Here is a 16,494-nt window from a genome sequence, read left to right as displayed (position 1 = left end):
ATAATCATTTGGAAATGAAAACCTGAACTGTCATCATCACCACCACATTGTTTATGTGGAAGCATTATTGGAAGGAGTCTAAAACTAAAAAACTAAAGATGTCCTTTTGTGGAATGTTTATGCTCAGAATGTAAAAGGCTTTACCAGAATTGAAAATATAGCAGCTCAAAAGCTAGTTTCATATGCGGATTTTAGTCTTTATTTTTAAAGATATCACTTTCAATAGTATTTTATTCTTGCTGCTGTTTTAACTTCCTGTTCCCAGCCACAGCTGCATAGATACCTTCCATATCAAAGCCTGGTAACGTGTGTCTGTGTTTGGTAGATTTACCTTGGAAACTGAATACCGTAGGGGTATCCTTCCACACAGACAATGTTGCTTTTTTAAATCATTTTTGTTTAACAAAATACCAGCTAGACTGGAACATAAATTTTCGTTTTGCTTCCATGTCAAGTGTTTTTATTGTCTGATGTCTGATTTTGTAAAAATTAAATGTAAGCCAAACAGGGAGAGGTTGTTTGTTGTGTAGATTCCAGTTTATACTTTGTGTAGTCATATTCTTTTTGTTGAACAAGACACCACTGGAGTGTAAAATGAAGGGTGCTATTTGTCACATGGTACGAAACAGGAGCATGTGGGACTTACTGTATAGTACACAGTACTTGCAGTCTGCATGCAAAGCTATTCAGGGAATGCATTGAGAGGTTGTACATGTGTCTCTTATGGGGATTGTGGGATCATGCAAGGAAAAAGTTAACCCTCATCTTAATGTCATCTTTCTATGAACTTTACATTAAAAATGGTTCATTTTCAGCCCGGGCCTTCACAAGACAATAAAAATAGTGGTACTTGCAGGTTACGCTAGTCTACCAGAGTTGTAAATAAAGAAATCAAAGTAAATACTGTGGGACAATAATGGTTTAAGTGACAACCGTAATTCACTAGCCTTTGCCTTCCAGGTCTTGGTTATTAGAAATCCGTGCAGCACTTGCTAGATTTTCTTGTATGAGATACAGGAGTAGAAACGCTTCAGATATTTCCAGTTGTAGAAAGAGCAATGCAGGAATAATGCATTGTGGTGGAGTTATTGTATAAGCAGATGTTTTAAAAATGCTGATCTTTAGCTTCTAGAAATGTTTTTGTTTTCTTGCAGGAGGTGTTGCTGATAACCAGAATTACTCCAAATGTTTTCCCTAACTGAATGTATCACATCTTTCATGTGTGTAGTGGTTGGACATTTTTTTCATTAATATATTAGTCTGACAATCTGGGATGTGTTAACATTTATAGAATGAGATCTGTTCGTGAAAGAAGTGCATAGCAATCCAAAAAATACCCTTGCCATGTTTTTCCACAACGTGATCAAGTGGTAAGCAATTCTGATCACCCCTTAATAATACCAGTGTCATGCTCATACAGGATGTTGGATCTCATTATGCAATACATTAAAAGGGTGGGTAATGTTTTACTTCCCTCCCCCCCATTCCCCACTGCCTGTGACCTTGTCCAGTGGCTCCTCTACCTTCACCCAGTTGGCTTATTCATTCCAGGAAAATGGAAGTGTCATATATGCTAGCTGGACAAGAGCCCTGTGGCCAATTCTTTCCTGTCCAGTAGCCCCCATCCACAGCTGAGAGTAGAGTGGTAGGAACTGAAGCCATTTTGCTGGTTTTGGCAGGCGTTTTTAGAGGGCAGCCTATCCTCCTATATAGGAGAACCCCCTCACCCCTTGTTGGTCCTTTGAGCCAGCATCTAGTGTCTCCTGAGGGGAAGTCTACAAACACACACTGGTCTCTCTCCCTGCGTTACTTAGTGCAAATGTGCTGTTGTAGCATGAGCTCAGTTAGCTTGGAAATCCAGTGGGTGAGCACCTTGTGGCTCACTAGGTGTTACCTGTGAGGCAAGTCAAAGCCATTTCCCTTCCACCAGGATGGGCAAGCTGGCAGCAAGTCTCATTCCTACCCCCCCTCAGGGAGCTTGTATGAGCATCTGAGTCACCAGTTGGAGGTGTGGTCATCTGCAGCACTATAACATTATTATACTTGGTCCAAGGCAGTGACCGTGAACGTATTTAACAGCTTTTGCACCAGATGCACATGTGACATGGGTACAGGAAAAGACTTGTGTTACTGGTACACTCATGACATAGGCTGAGGAATGGTCGTATGTTACAGATGCACACCAGAGATGTGGATTCAGAAGCAGACCTCTTCTAGCAGATCACAGGTCACTTAGGTTCTGAAACAGATTTGTGTTACAGGTGCACCTTTGTTATGGGTTCAGGTAACAGTAACATGAGCTCAGGAACAGACCCAGGTTACAGTTGCATCAGTTGAGAATGGATTTTGGGTTACTTGCCTTCTGTTTGTCTTTTCTGTACATTCAATCTATTCTGTATTGAATGAGGTGATCTCCTTGCAACAACCAGGCCTGGATTTTATTTGTTAATAATTTACCTAAATTCTAAAATAATTACCTGAGTGCATAATGTATTGCAACTACATTAACTTTGTATGGGAGAAAATGGTTTGCATCACTGGTAGTTTAGCTAATGTACAAATATTTCATTTATTTGATTTTAATTTTTTGTCTGGGGGGAGAGCAGGGATCACTACGGACTGTTTTAAGGCACAACGCAAGGGAATAAAATAAACTGAAAATGTAGAACAGTGTATAGGTGCAAATTTAAAAATTTTACATAAAAAGAAGTTGAAAGAAGCATAGTAACACTCTGAGATTCAATTTAAACACAGTGATCTAGACATTTGAAGGTAACATCCTGAAAGATGGTGAATTTTAAACTGCGTACTTATTAAAAAGGGGGGAATGGACCAGGAGACCAGGGGTTCAGGGGTTATATAAAGAAAAACTGTGTATGTTGTGTACAGTAAAATAACCCCTTTGAGGAAGAAGAGAAAGGAGACTAGGTGAGTACGCTAACCAAGTTGGCAGTGTTGTGGAGTAGTAGTAGCAGAGTGGAGCGAATTAGTGTGTAGATATATGTTCCCTGTTAATATTAGTAAGTCAGATTTACCGACCTGTATGGAGGAGGGAGAGATGCAAGAAGGGCAGAGTAAGATAAGAAATGGAGAAAGTCATGGGACAGCGTGTGTTAAGTTGGAGGTGGGATTACTGCCATGGGTTACATCTGCTCTTTGTAACATTGCCCAATTTTGTAGTGCAGTAGCTTAGCAAGGGTGGGGCGAATGTGGCATTTCTGCATTCTTCTTTCTGTACCAGAATTTCCGAATGCTAGGACTTACAGAAAGCAATTTGTAAACCCCCCTTCTCTTCCTGTGAAAAGCTGTGGTGGGTTGGGGGTGCTTCAGACTGCTGTCAGCAGTCTATTGGAATCAACAGCAATGAAGAGCTGTAGCAGGGGAGAGTGCAGGTGTCTGGGAGGGGGGGGGTTGTGCTTCAGACTGCCACGAGCAGTATATCGGAGCTGCCCGTTTTTTTTTTTTTTTTTTTTTTTTTTTTTTTTTTGTGTGTTTGTTGTTTATTTTGCTTTTATAATGAAGAGCTGTGGCAGGGAAAAGGCATTTGCTCCCGACTGCCATGAGTATTTTATTGAAGCTGCACCACACTTTTAATTTTTTTGCTCTTCTATTTGAGCAAGGGGCACTTTCAGGATCTGGCCAAGGGCACTGGTTGAGCCAGCTACACCTCTGGTGTATTACATGCGTATTTGTGTTTTTAGTATGCTTGAATAGTCATTCTTACACATTTTTCCTTAAGCCAGACAAAAGGATCCATTAAGTTGGAAATAAATTATTACTTTACAGATGATGAGAAAGAAGTCACCCACAGGAAAGGTCTTCTCCAGCAAAGCAGCAATTCAGTTGCTGTGTTAACAGAATTACTGTCATTAGAACAGTAAGATAAGGACAGTTTATGACATTTTTACGGTATCTGCAGCGGAGCATTGTGTATCTGTTCCTGGAAAAAATATTTCAGATTTACTTCATAAATTTCTTCAGTGATCCAGTAAGGTACTAGTAGACAGAAAATGTTCTCCTACAGTACATAGTAATTCATCTCAACTGTTAGATCTCTGTTTTCAAATGTTTCATGTTTGTTACTGATACTTTTGTTTTCTTTCTTTTGATAGAGGCCCTGCACCGTCCCTATGGATGTGACACTGACCCTCAGGCCTTGAATGATGCCATCCGGTGGGGATCCAAAGAGAACCTTCTGGGGGCTGCAGAGAGTGATCCCAATGTTTTTGTCGCACTTTATGATTTTGTTGCAAGTGGGGACAACACCCTGAGCATCACCAAAGGTAAGCACTTTGAATTCTTGTTCACTTTGTTTTTTTTACCCCCGGGTCTTTACACAGGAGCTGATTGAAGGTTGAGATTTTTATCGTATAGATCACTGCTACAGGAATCTCAGCCGTAGGTATGTGGATTATATCCTGCCAGGGATATAACTGTTGGACAGCTTCCAAATCGCAAGAGCACCTTCCACATGTCCAAACTGTCAGTCAGATCAAGCTAATTGCAAAGACAGGTTTAGGCTTGAAAATGTGCCAAAGAGCATGCTCCTCTGTGAGCTTTACAGGATCGATGATCGGCTTGTGCTGTTCCATTGCTGAGCAGATAACTTCCCATGATGGACAAAAACTCTGCATTTAAAAATTGTTGTTTTATTGTACTTTGTTACTTTTAAGCTAGGGGTATGTGCTTTAATGGACTTTATACTTCTAAAATTAGACAGCACTTTTTTCCTGACTGTTTTAGAAGTTGTTTAAAGTAATTGAAAATGTTTTTTGGGAGAATTTGTGTTTATTTTACTTCTTGGGGCTGAGTAACTGTGCTTTTTTATTGCAATTTTATGTGACTTTTAAAAACTTTAAAATTTTACTGGTGCTTGCAGTTTGTTTTCCCCAGGACCATTTTTGTATTGAACATGGAGCAAACTACGGGTCTCACCGTTGGTCCTTCCAGCCACAAAATGAAAATGTTAAGCAAACAACCTTTACTACTGTAACAGCCTAGCAATTTGCTGCATCCATAGGTGGGTTTTGTCTGCTGTGACCATAGCTTGTTCCTCAGACCACTCATCTTTTACCCTGGATTCCTCTGGTGGGTACCATGGACTTGGGTTTTAGCCACGCCCTTTACGGCTGTGAGGTCCCCTCAGTGTTTAAGAGAGAGTCACTCTTGCCAATCTTGAGGATGGAAAACAGGAAGGCTTCCCTGTTTAGTCAGAATGCTGTGCCCATCCCTAGGGAAGCTGCTGCTGCAATTAATAACACCGTTGACCCCAGTTTTCCTGTCGAAAAGAAACAGAAAACTAAGCATGTGTCTACTCTTCCTCAAACATCCTTAGAAATGAGTAGTTTACTGGGTCTGATTCAGGGTTTAATTCAGGCTTTTGGTCCTTCTTGTAAGGTGGTTTCTGGTAACAAACAAAAAAAAAAATGGCATACCTCTTTTCCTGGAAAGATCCTAGGTTCTGAATCTGGACAGGAAGATAAAGGGGGCATATACAGGGTTTTCTTCTCAGTTTTCTGATTCAGACTCCATGGCGAGGTCAGTTTCTGATTCAGACTCCATGACGAGGTCAATTTCTGATTCAGACTCCGTGGCGAGGTCAGATGTTCATCGTGTTTCACTGTTGCAGTCATTACAATTGGGTTATCCTGCTGGCAGGCTACCTGCAGTTGGCCCGAGTTCCAAAGTCTAGGTCCGGTGTCGGTTGCTGTCGCCTCCTCCGTGACGTCAGTGCGCCAGGGGTTTAAAAGATGCAGCCGATGCCGTTTTCTTCAGTCTTTCTTGCCGCGCGGTGCCCGAAGCAAAAGCAGTTCACGTGCCGGTCGGCCGACTCCTGAGATTTTCGAAATTGAATATCAGATCCAAAGTCTTCTATAAAGCTAAGTACCCCATTGGGGAAACATTTTTCTTGCTCCAAACCGATGTCAGAAAAAGTTAACAATTGTATATTTTGTGGGAAGCAAATACCTCCTAAGGATTTTCAGTCTTGCAGTATTCCTTGCCTAGGCCCTGACCACAACATTGCTAGTTGTCTGTTTTGTGCTAGATTTAACCAACGCACTATTAAGCGTCGGTACGATTTTGCTTTTTCATTACTTTGGCCGAAGGTTTAACTACATAATGCCGTCTGAACAGCCGACGACCGGAGTTCATAAAAAGTGCAAGGAAAAAGATAAGGACAGGCATCTGAGGTCCAAAACCGATGACGAAGCCTCTTCTAGGCCAGTCGCCGGTTCTCAGTGAGGCGCTTTTGCAGCCCCTGACACCCGCTACCTCAGAGCCACAGGCTGCCTCCAACTCCCACGTGGAGACAGCTAGGCCTCTGGATACTCAAGGTATTGGGCCTTCGGAAACTAATCCCTCAGATGGGTCTGGAGCCGCTGAGCAGGCATCGGCTTCTTAGGGTGTTTTCAGACCTACATAGCTTTATATCAAGCCAACTTCAGCATCAAAGACAAAGACTAAAACAGTTTTAAAGAGAAGGAAACAAGTACAGCATTCTCCAGGACAGACTTCCATGCCTAAGAAATGGATACTCAAAATGGCCGAAGAGAAGACCTAATTACTTTGATCAGGGGTTCCCATCCCCCTCCTGATAAGAGGCCTAGGCAAGATACTGAATAGGATTCCTCTGTTCAGGTTTCCATTTCCTCTGACTCCTCTTCAGAACAGGGGATACTCTATTCCTCCCTATGAGGATTCTGATACTGAAGAATCTATTCCTTCAGCTCCTCCTCCTGAGGATTACTCATTTGGGGAAACCCTGCATACCATGAGGTAGCATTTCCACTGGGAGAGCCAAGATTATTCAGATTCTAAGAAAAGGCTCAGAGACTTTCTTTTACTAACTCAGCACAGACCTCTTGCTGATGTCCTTCAAGGATGCATCTGCAGTCATCACATATGGGTTGTCCTGCCTCAGGCAGCCCTTCGGTCATCCGGATTCCAAAGTCTGGGTCCGGCGTCGGCTGATGTCGCCCTTTCCCCGACGTCAGAGCGCCTGGGGTATAAAAGCGTCAGCCAACGCCATCTTCCTCAGTCTTTCTTGCCGCGTGGTGCCCGAAGCAGAAGCAGTTCGCAAGTGCCGGTCGGCCAGCTCCTGTAATTCAGCTACCGAAGACTTCAAAAGCTAAGTACCCCGTTGGGGACTCTTTCTTGCCTCAGCCGATGTCAGATAAAGTTAATAATTGCTTAACTTGTGGGAAACAAATACCTCATAAGGATTTCAACTCTTACTGCCTCCCCTGCCTAGGCCCAGACCACGACGTCTCTGCCTGTTCAGCCTGTGCTTCCTTCAACCGACGCACTCTTAGACGTCGGGCGGAGTTTGCAGAGGAATTTTTTGGGGCTAGTTTTTCATACAAGATGCTGTCGGAGACTCCGACTTCACATTTAACAAAGAAACGGAAGGACAAGGACCGACACACGCGGGCCGCGGTTTTGGCTGAAACCACGGCCAGGCCTACCGCGAGTGTCTCTGTCTCGGCTGAAACCGAGTCCTTGGTACTTCCGACCCCCGAAACCGCTCAACCGACAACCTCGGCCCCAGAGGCCCCTGCTGAGTCGGTTATTGAATTTCCCTCAGAAACTGGTGTCTTGCAAACTTCCGACACCATTTCTCTAGACAAAACTACACCAGCACATGGTGCAGCTAGGCCTCCTGCATCCCTGTCCATAAAGGCTTTCACCAGGGCTAAAGCTGCTAAACATACAAAAGCTATGCCTCCCAGGGTTATTCCTCAGGGACCCTCTACCAGTTCACAGATTCTAACTTTAGCAGAGGACCTTATCTCCTTAATTAGGGGCTCTCAACCCCATCCGGACAGAGGCTCTCAACCCCCTCTAGACAAAAGGCCCAGGGTTGAGCCCTCTGATCCCCACTCCTCAGAGGAGGCCTCTGATGGCTCTGCTCTCTCGGACTACCAGGAGAAGGCTTTTTCGGCCTACGAGGATTCTGATGCAGAGGAATCAATCCCCTCGGCCTCCCCCTCCTGAAGAACTATCCTTCGGGGAGACCCTTCACTCTATGAGAGAGCATTTCAAATGGCAGGGCCAGGAATTCTCTGATTCCAGGAAAAGATTAAGAACTTTTCTGCATTTACCTCAGCATAGACCTTTGGCTATTCCTCCTGTTTTTGGTCATTGATGATGTGTACTCTGAGTCTAGCATAACCCCTGACACTCTTCCTCCGGCCCCTGCTAAACCCGATAGGTACTACAGGGTCCCGGACTCGCATCTTTTTCTTTACAAGGCCCACTCTGCTGATCCAGAAACTATTTCCCAGGGCGCTAAAGGGGTTGCAGCTGCCACTACTAAAAATCCACTCCCCTCTGAAAGGGAGTCCAGGGCTTTAGAGAGATGGGGTAAAAAAGTGTATACTTCTGCTACTCTTTCTATGAGGGCATTAAATTGTCAATTTCATATGATACAGTACCAAGAGTATTTGTTAGATGAATTGCATAAGAAACTGTCTTCACCTGAACCCCTAGATCGCAAATCACTTCAGGATCTTGTACATAACTCCCAGCAGGTTAGCAACCATTTCTTACAGTGTGGTTATGATGCATTGGAAGCTTCATGTAGGTCAGCTGTGACAGGTGCAGTCATACGTAGGCATGCTTGGCTGAAGGAACAATCTCTGCCAGACCATGTTAAAGCTAAGCTTCCGGATGTTCCACTGGAAAAGCAAAAAGTTATTTGGCTCCACTGCTCAGGAGGTCTTAAAGAAATTTGAGGAAAAGGCAAAATCTGTACAAACAGTCAAAGATTTTCTGCAAGTCCAACCACCAAGATTCAGCAGAAATTGGCCTACCAAGAATTGGTCCTTTCCGGACACAGAAAGATTTCAGAGAGGCAAGAACAGGCGTGCCAGAGGTAGAGGGCAAGCTAGAGGCTCCTACAGAGGACGTCAATGGCAGCCTCCCAACCAGAGAGGTAGTGCAGGACCTGCAACTGCTGCACAAGGACAGACTCAATGACTTTGCTTTGACTCCGCCAACCAGGGCTCAGTTAGAAGCACCTTTGGGCGGAAAGCTTTCCTTATTCTCAGAAAATTGGTACAGTATTACAAGAGACAAATGGACACTGCAAATAATAGACAAAGGATACAGGTTCCATTTTCACACATTGCCAAAAAGAAAAGGCATGCCAGACCTGCCACCAAATCAAAGGGCAGAGGCTTTGATACAAATCTCCAACTTAATGCAAATGAAAGCTATAGAAAAGGTTCCTCTTTCAGAACAAGGCCAAGGATTTTACTCCAGACTATTCCTTGTTCCAAGAAAAGAAAATCAATGGAGGCCTATTCTCGACTTGTCCGCACTGAATACTTATCTCATTGTGCCAAAATTCAAAATGCTGACTCTACAGCAACTCCTTCCCATGCTGGGCAAGGGGTCTTGGCTGGTGACTCTAGACCTCAAGGAGGCATACCTGCATGTCCCTATCAGACAAAGTTGCAGAAGACACCTCAGATTTCTTGCAGGTTCAGAGCATTATCAATTCTCAGCATTGCCCTTTGGCTTATCTACTGCGCCCAGAGTATTCACAAAATGCCTGGCATCAGTAATTGCACACTGCAGACTTCAGGGGATTCAAATATAACCATATCTGAACGACTGCCTTATACAAGCGGACAGCCAACAAACTTTGGTAAAGGACTTGAATTATGCCATCCGCCTACTGCAGGCCTTGGGATATACAGTCAACATTCACAAATCAAGACTTGTTCCATCCCAAAGAATAACTTTTCTGGGTGCGGATCTAGACACAGCCACCCAAATGGCTTTTCTCACAGAAGAAAAACAAAGACAACTACCGGATTACTTCAAGAATCTGACAAGACAAACTCAGCTGACTGCAAGGAAAATCCTGCAGGCCCTGGGTTACATGGCATCTTGCATTCTTCTGATTCCACAAGCAAGGCTGCATATGAGGAAACTACAATGGTACCTAAGGAGTTTATGGACTCAGCACAGTCACAGCTTAGAAACTTTGATCCCACTCATTCCATGCCTCTAAAAGGAATTTCTGTGGTGGGCGCAAGCAAGCCAGGCAAACGGGTCTGCCCTTCAGCAAACCAATAGCCAGCCAAACCATTTCAATGGGCGCTTCAGACCACGGTTGGGGAGCACACATGGAGGGCAGATGTATTCAAGGACTATGGTCACAAAAGGAGCTACGCATGCACATAAACCAAAAGGAAATGCTGGCAGTGATACATGCAATCGAGGCCTTCAAACCCTTTCTGCATCAAGGCCACCTGCTAATAAGGACAGACAACACCACAGTTATGTGGTACATAAACAAGCAAGGAGGCACCCATTCCTACCCTCTTTGCAGACTGGCAATGAATCTATGGGAACTTTCCTTGAAACTCAATATAGAGCTGCAATCCCAGTTTGTGCCAGGAAAAGACAATATACTGGCGGACAGCTTAAGCAGAAATATCATGGATGCACACGAATGGATGCTGCACCCAGACATCTTCCTACAGATAACACAATCATGGGGAAGGCCAGACATAGATCTTTTTGCCTCCCCCCACAATCATCAGCTGAAGAAATTCTGCTCAAGGACATACCACCCACAAGCAGGGAAAGTGGACGCCCTATCTTTCAGCTGGAGAACTCTAACAGTGTATGCATTTCCACCTCTTCCATTAATGACCAAGGTCTTACTGAAGATCAGGACAGAGCAGCCAAAAGTGATTCTGATAGCTCCGGCCTGGTCAAGACAGCACTGGTACCCACTGTTAAAAAGCATGTCACGCACGAAACCATGGCCTCTTCCTCAATGGCCACTTCTCCTGACACAGCACAATTACAAAACTCTGCATTCCAACCTGAAAACCTTGCAACTAACAGCCTGGAAAATACCTTGACTCCTCCTCAGGATAAGCTATCCAAGAGAGTGAAGGATGTCATCATGGAAGCTCGCAGGCCTTCCACAAGAAAGGCATATTCGGCAAAATGGAAAAGATTTCACACTTGGAGCACCACAAAGAGCCTAGATGCGACAGTGATGAACATGGCACATATCCTGGAATACTTGGCAGAAATGGTCCATAATGGCCTGTCTTACTCTTCCATTAAAATTCATGCTTCAGCAATTTCAGCAGAGTACAATACTGACCCACCTGTCTTTTCTCATCCTCTCCTAAGACAGTTTCTAAGAGGAATTAAAAACATCAATCCTCCAAGGAAACCTCCAGTGCCTACTTGGGACCTTAACTTCGTATTGGAAAAACTAACTCTGCCTCCCTTTGAACCAGCAGCATCTGCAGAACTACAGTTCCTGTCTTGGAAGACCGCCTTCCTTCTGGCCATAACCTCAGCAAGAAGAGTATCTGAGTTACAGGCCCTCATGGCAGTATAGCCATTTCTTATTTTTCATCAGGACAGAGTCTCATTGAGAACCAATCCTTCATTTATGGCAAAGGTGGTATCCAGGGTCTCATTAAACCAAGCTATTCACCTGCCTACCTTCTTTCCAAATCCACAAAACAAAGGGGAGAAACTAATGCACACCCTGGACATACACAGACATTTGCTCTACTACATGGACAGAACTAAAAGCTACAGAAAAACTGACCAGTTGTTTGTAGCACATGCTGCCGGTGCACAAGGAAAAAGCAATTTCCAAACAGACAATTTCAAAATGGATAGGGAATTGCATACGTTTTTGTTATTCCTTTCATGGAAAAACTGTGCCAGCTAACATTAGACCTCATTCCACCAGAGCCACAGCCACCTCCACAGCCTTCTTAAGAGGGGTGGCTACCAAGGACATTTTAGAAGCTGCTACATGGAGCTCTGTGCATACATTTTCCAAACATTACAATTTACCTTTATATTCCAGATCCAGAGCAGGCTTTGCTACGGCAGTCCTGCAGGGCATTTTAGCAACACCATCCTTTACATAGATCCTCCACCCCCAGTTTGGCTATGATATTCTACCCATATGTGATGACTGCAGATGCATCCTTGAAGGACATAGTACAGTTTTGTACCTACCATAAATGTAGATGTCCGATAGGTATGCATCTGCAGTCAGGTTTACCCTCCCTCCTTCCCCTCTTGGGTATTTATTGGGTACTTTCCCCTCTCATAGCTAGCTGGGGTTATCTGTTATGGTGTATTTGTTTTATATATATATATATATATATATATATATATATATATATATATATATATATATATATATATATATATATATATATATATATATATATATATATATATATATATATATATATATATATATATATATATATATATATATATATATATATATATATATATATATATATATATATATATATATATATATATATATATATATATATATATATATATATATATATATATATATATATATATATACATATATATATATATATATACATATATATATATACATATATATATATATATATATATATATATATATATATATATATATACATACATATATATATATATATATATATATATATATATATACATATATATATATATATACATATATATATATATATATATGCATATATATATATATATATGCATATATATATATATATATGCATATATATTTATGTGCATGTTTGGAATTTATTGCATTTCTCCAAATTTAGCCTTCCTTTGAGGGCACCTGGCATCTGGGGCAAGAAACACTGAGGAAGATGGCGTTGGCTGATGCTTTTATACCCCAGGCGCTCTGACCTCGGGGAGAGGGCGACATCAGCCGACGCCGGACCCAGACTTGGGAATCCGGCCGACCGAAGGGCTGCCTGAGGCAGGACAACCCATATGTGATGACTGCAGATGCATACCTATCGGACATCTACATTTATGGTAGGTACAAAACTGTACTTTCCTCCTGTTCTAGACTTTGTGTAGATGTATTTTCAGAGTCCGGCCTTTCTCCCGACTCTCTACCTCCTGCACCTGTTAAGCCAGACAGATACTACAGGGTTCCAGATTCTCATAAATTTCTGTATAAAAACCCTGCTGCTGACCCAGAAACTATTTCTCAGGGTCCCAAAGGGGTCAAGGCTGCTACTGCAAAAAGCCCTGTCCCCTCAGATAGAGATTCTAGGGCACTGGACAGATGGGGGAAAAAAGTTTACACTTCTGCTACCCTGGCTGTAAGGGCTTTAAATTGTCAGTTTCATATGCTTAAATATCAGCAATACTTAATGTCTCTGTTAAAACAGAAAATGTTGACAAATTCTGAATGTGCTGAGAACAAGGATTTGCAGTATTTATTGCATGCAGCTGAACAAGTGGGAAAACACACTTTGCAATGTGGTTATAATTCACTGGAGGCCTCTTGCAGGGCCGCTGTAACAGGTTCTGCAGGTTCTGTCATGAGAAGGCATGCTTGGTTAAAGGAACAGACTTTAATCATGTTAAAGCAAAATTATTGGATGCTCCATTACAGCATGATACTTTGTTTGGTGTTAAGGCAGAAGAGGTGCTGACGAAAATGGAAGATAAATCTAAATCTATGCAGACAGTGAAGGATTTCTTACAGGTACAGCCACCCAGATTTAGCAGAAACTGGCCTTCTAAGAATTGGTCCTTTCCCGTGTCAGACAGGCCACAAAGAGGCAGATGCAGACGCCCTAGAGGCAGACAACAGCCCCTGGGCTCATACAGGCCCAAACAGTGGGGTGCTTCTACCTCCAAAAGCGGAGAAGACAAATAACAGCCATATAGGCAACAGTCCCAATGACTTCCCTCTGCCAATGCCAAGCATGTATCTTTTGGCAGCACCCTTAGGGGGAAAGCTAGGACTTTTTTCACAAAATTGGCACATGATTACCCAGGACAAATAGGTCTTAAATATAGTTTCTTAGGGCTGCAGGTTCCACTTTCACACCCTTCCAAAGGCAAAAGGTATGCCAGACCTGCCACACAGTCAGTGGGCAGAGGCACAAAACCAAATTTCATCTGTCATGGACATGAGGGCTATTCAGCCAGTACCACAACATGAGCAGGGACAAGGATATTTTTCAAGACTTTTCTTAGTACCAAGAAAGGACAAAGCATGGAGACCAATTCTGGACCTGTCTATTCTAAATACTTTTCTGGACGTTCCGAAATTCAAAATGTTGACTCTGCAGCAGCTTCTGCCCATACTGGGTAAGAAGGCTTGGCTTGTAACTTTGGACCTCAAAGAGGAATTACCTGCATGTCCCAATCAGACAATCTTGCAGAAGATACCTCAAATTCATAGTTGGCTCAATGCACTACCAATTCTCTGCACTGCCCTTTGGCTTATCTACTGTGCCCAGGGTCTTCACAAAATGCCTGGCACCAGTAATTGCATTTTGCAGACAAAGAGGAATTCAAATATATCCCTACTTGGACTCCTGCCTTATTCAAGCAGAGACCAAAGACATTCTACTGAAGCATCTGGCGTTTGTAAAAAGATTACTAATTTGCCTAGGGTACACAGTAAACGAAAATAAATCAAAACTAGTACCCTCTCAAGAGAGAATATTCCTGGGTGCAAGCTTAAATACAACTGCCCAGATGGCTCATCTCATGTCAGACAAACAAAGGCAACTGATTTCTTACTTCGAAAGCATGGCAACAAAGACCCAGTTATCTGCAAGAAATATTCTGCAGGCTCTGGGCTACATGGCCTCCTGCATTCTGCTAATTCCATATGCAAGACTGCATATGAGGAAACTACAATGGTACCTAAAAAGTGTTTGGACTCAACATTGCCACAGACTGTAATCATTAATTTCACTCATTCCCTACCTGCAACAAGAGTTTCGATGGTGGGCACAGGCCTGTCACCACAACAAGGGACAGCCATTCACTTTACCCACAGCCAGGCAAACACTAACAACAGATGCATCAGATTATGCCTGGGGGGGGGCCACATGGCAGGAAAATCTATTCAGGGCACATGGCCCCCAAGCCAAAGGCATCTACACATCAATCAAAAAGAGATGCTAGCTGTACAAAATGCCCTGACAGCCTTCAAGGACCTACTTCATCCAGGACAGCTGCTGATAAAGACTGACAACACCACAGTCATGTGGTACATAAACAAGCAGGGGGGGGGCACACATTCCTACCCCCTCTGCAGACAAGCCATGTTTTTATGGAACACAGCATTGACTTACCAAGTATACCTGCAAGCACAATTCCTGCCAGGAAAAACAAATGCTCTGGCAGACAAGCTAAGCGGAAACCTCATGGACCCTCATGAGTGGAAACTAGATTCACAAATCTTCAGCATGATAACAAGGAAATCGGGATGCCCAGACATAGATCTTTTTGCCTCCCCTCACAACTGCCAACTTCAGAGATTCTGCACAAGGACTTATCACAAACAAGCATGGAAAGTGGATGCTTTGTCATTCAGCTGGAACAGCCTTACAGTTTATGCCTTTCCTCCACTGCCTCTCTTCCCCAAGGTACTCCTAAAGGTCAGACAAGAGAAGCCACAAATGATACTTATTGCCCCGGATTGGCCACGCCAACACTGGTACCCAGTCCTGAGGAGCTTGTCCCAAGGCCCAGCCTGGACATTGCCTCAAATTCCTCATCTACTGACCCAACAAAACAGTCAGATCCTGCACAGCCAGCTCAGAACTCTAAATCTAGCTGCATGGCGGATACTGTAGCCATTCAGAATACACCTCTCTCTAAAGCGGATGTCCTTCAAGGATGCATCTGCAGTCATAACATATGGGTTGTCCTGCCTCAGGCAGCCCTTCGGTCGGCCGGATTCCAAAGTCTGGGTCTGGCCTCGGCTGATGTCGCACTTTCCCCGTCAGAGCGTCTGGGGTATAAAAGCATCAGCCGATGCCATCTTCCCCAGTCTTTCTTGCCACGCGGTGCCCGAAGCAGAAGCAGTTCGCAAGTGCCGGTCGGCCACCTCCTTTGATTCAGCTACCGAAGAATTTGAAAAAGCTAAGTACCCCGTTGGGGACTCTTTCTTGCCTCAGCCGATGTCAGATAAAGTAAATAATTGTTTAACTTGTGGGAAACAAATACCTCATAAGGATTTCCACTCTTACTGCCTCCTTTGCTTAGGCCCGGACCACGACGTCTCGGCCTGCTCTGCCTGTGCTTCCTTCAACCGACGAACGCTTAGGCGTTGGTTGGAGTTTGCAGAGGAATATTTTGGGGCTAACTTTGCGTATAAAATGCCGTCGGAGACTCCGACTTCACATGTAGTTAAAAAACGGAAGGACAAGGACCGACCCTCACGGCCCGCGGTTTTGGCTGAAACCTCGGTCAGGCCTACCGCGAGTGTCTTGGTTTCGGCTGAAACAGAGTCCTCGGTGCTTCCTGTTGCCGAAGCCTTACAACCAACTACCTCGGAGGCTCCGGCCGAGTTGGTTATTGAACTACCTACGGAAACCGGTGTCCAGGACATGTCCGACACCATTCCTTTAGACAAGTTCACCCCTGCACGTGGTGCAGCCAGACCCCCTGCATCCATGTCCATTAAGGCCTTCTCTA

At 43.7% G+C, this 16,494-nt stretch overlaps 1 protein-coding gene across 3 annotated transcripts in view; it reads left to right on the top strand.

Annotated features, from left to right (window-relative positions):
- The window catches only part of ABL2 (ABL proto-oncogene 2, non-receptor tyrosine kinase), an 843,971-nt gene that overhangs the window by 534,152 nt on the left and 293,325 nt on the right, over window positions 1-16,494 (top strand). For all 3 annotated transcript variants that reach the window (XM_044085241.1, XM_044085243.1, XM_044085242.1), the window contains exon 2: window positions 4,113-4,283. In XM_044085241.1, the coding sequence (XP_043941176.1) occupies window positions 4,113-4,283 (171 nt within the window). The remainder of the gene's footprint in view (window positions 1-4,112; window positions 4,284-16,494) is intronic.

This window comes from Protopterus annectens, chromosome 10.part0 (genome assembly GCF_019279795.1).
Source record: "Protopterus annectens isolate FY-2018-M chromosome 10.part0, PAN1.0, whole genome shotgun sequence".
In the NCBI taxonomy this organism is placed as follows: Eukaryota; Metazoa; Chordata; order Ceratodontiformes; family Protopteridae; genus Protopterus; species Protopterus annectens.
The sequence above is the reverse complement of the archived record's forward strand: the minus strand, read 5'-3'. Positions and strand labels throughout refer to the sequence as shown.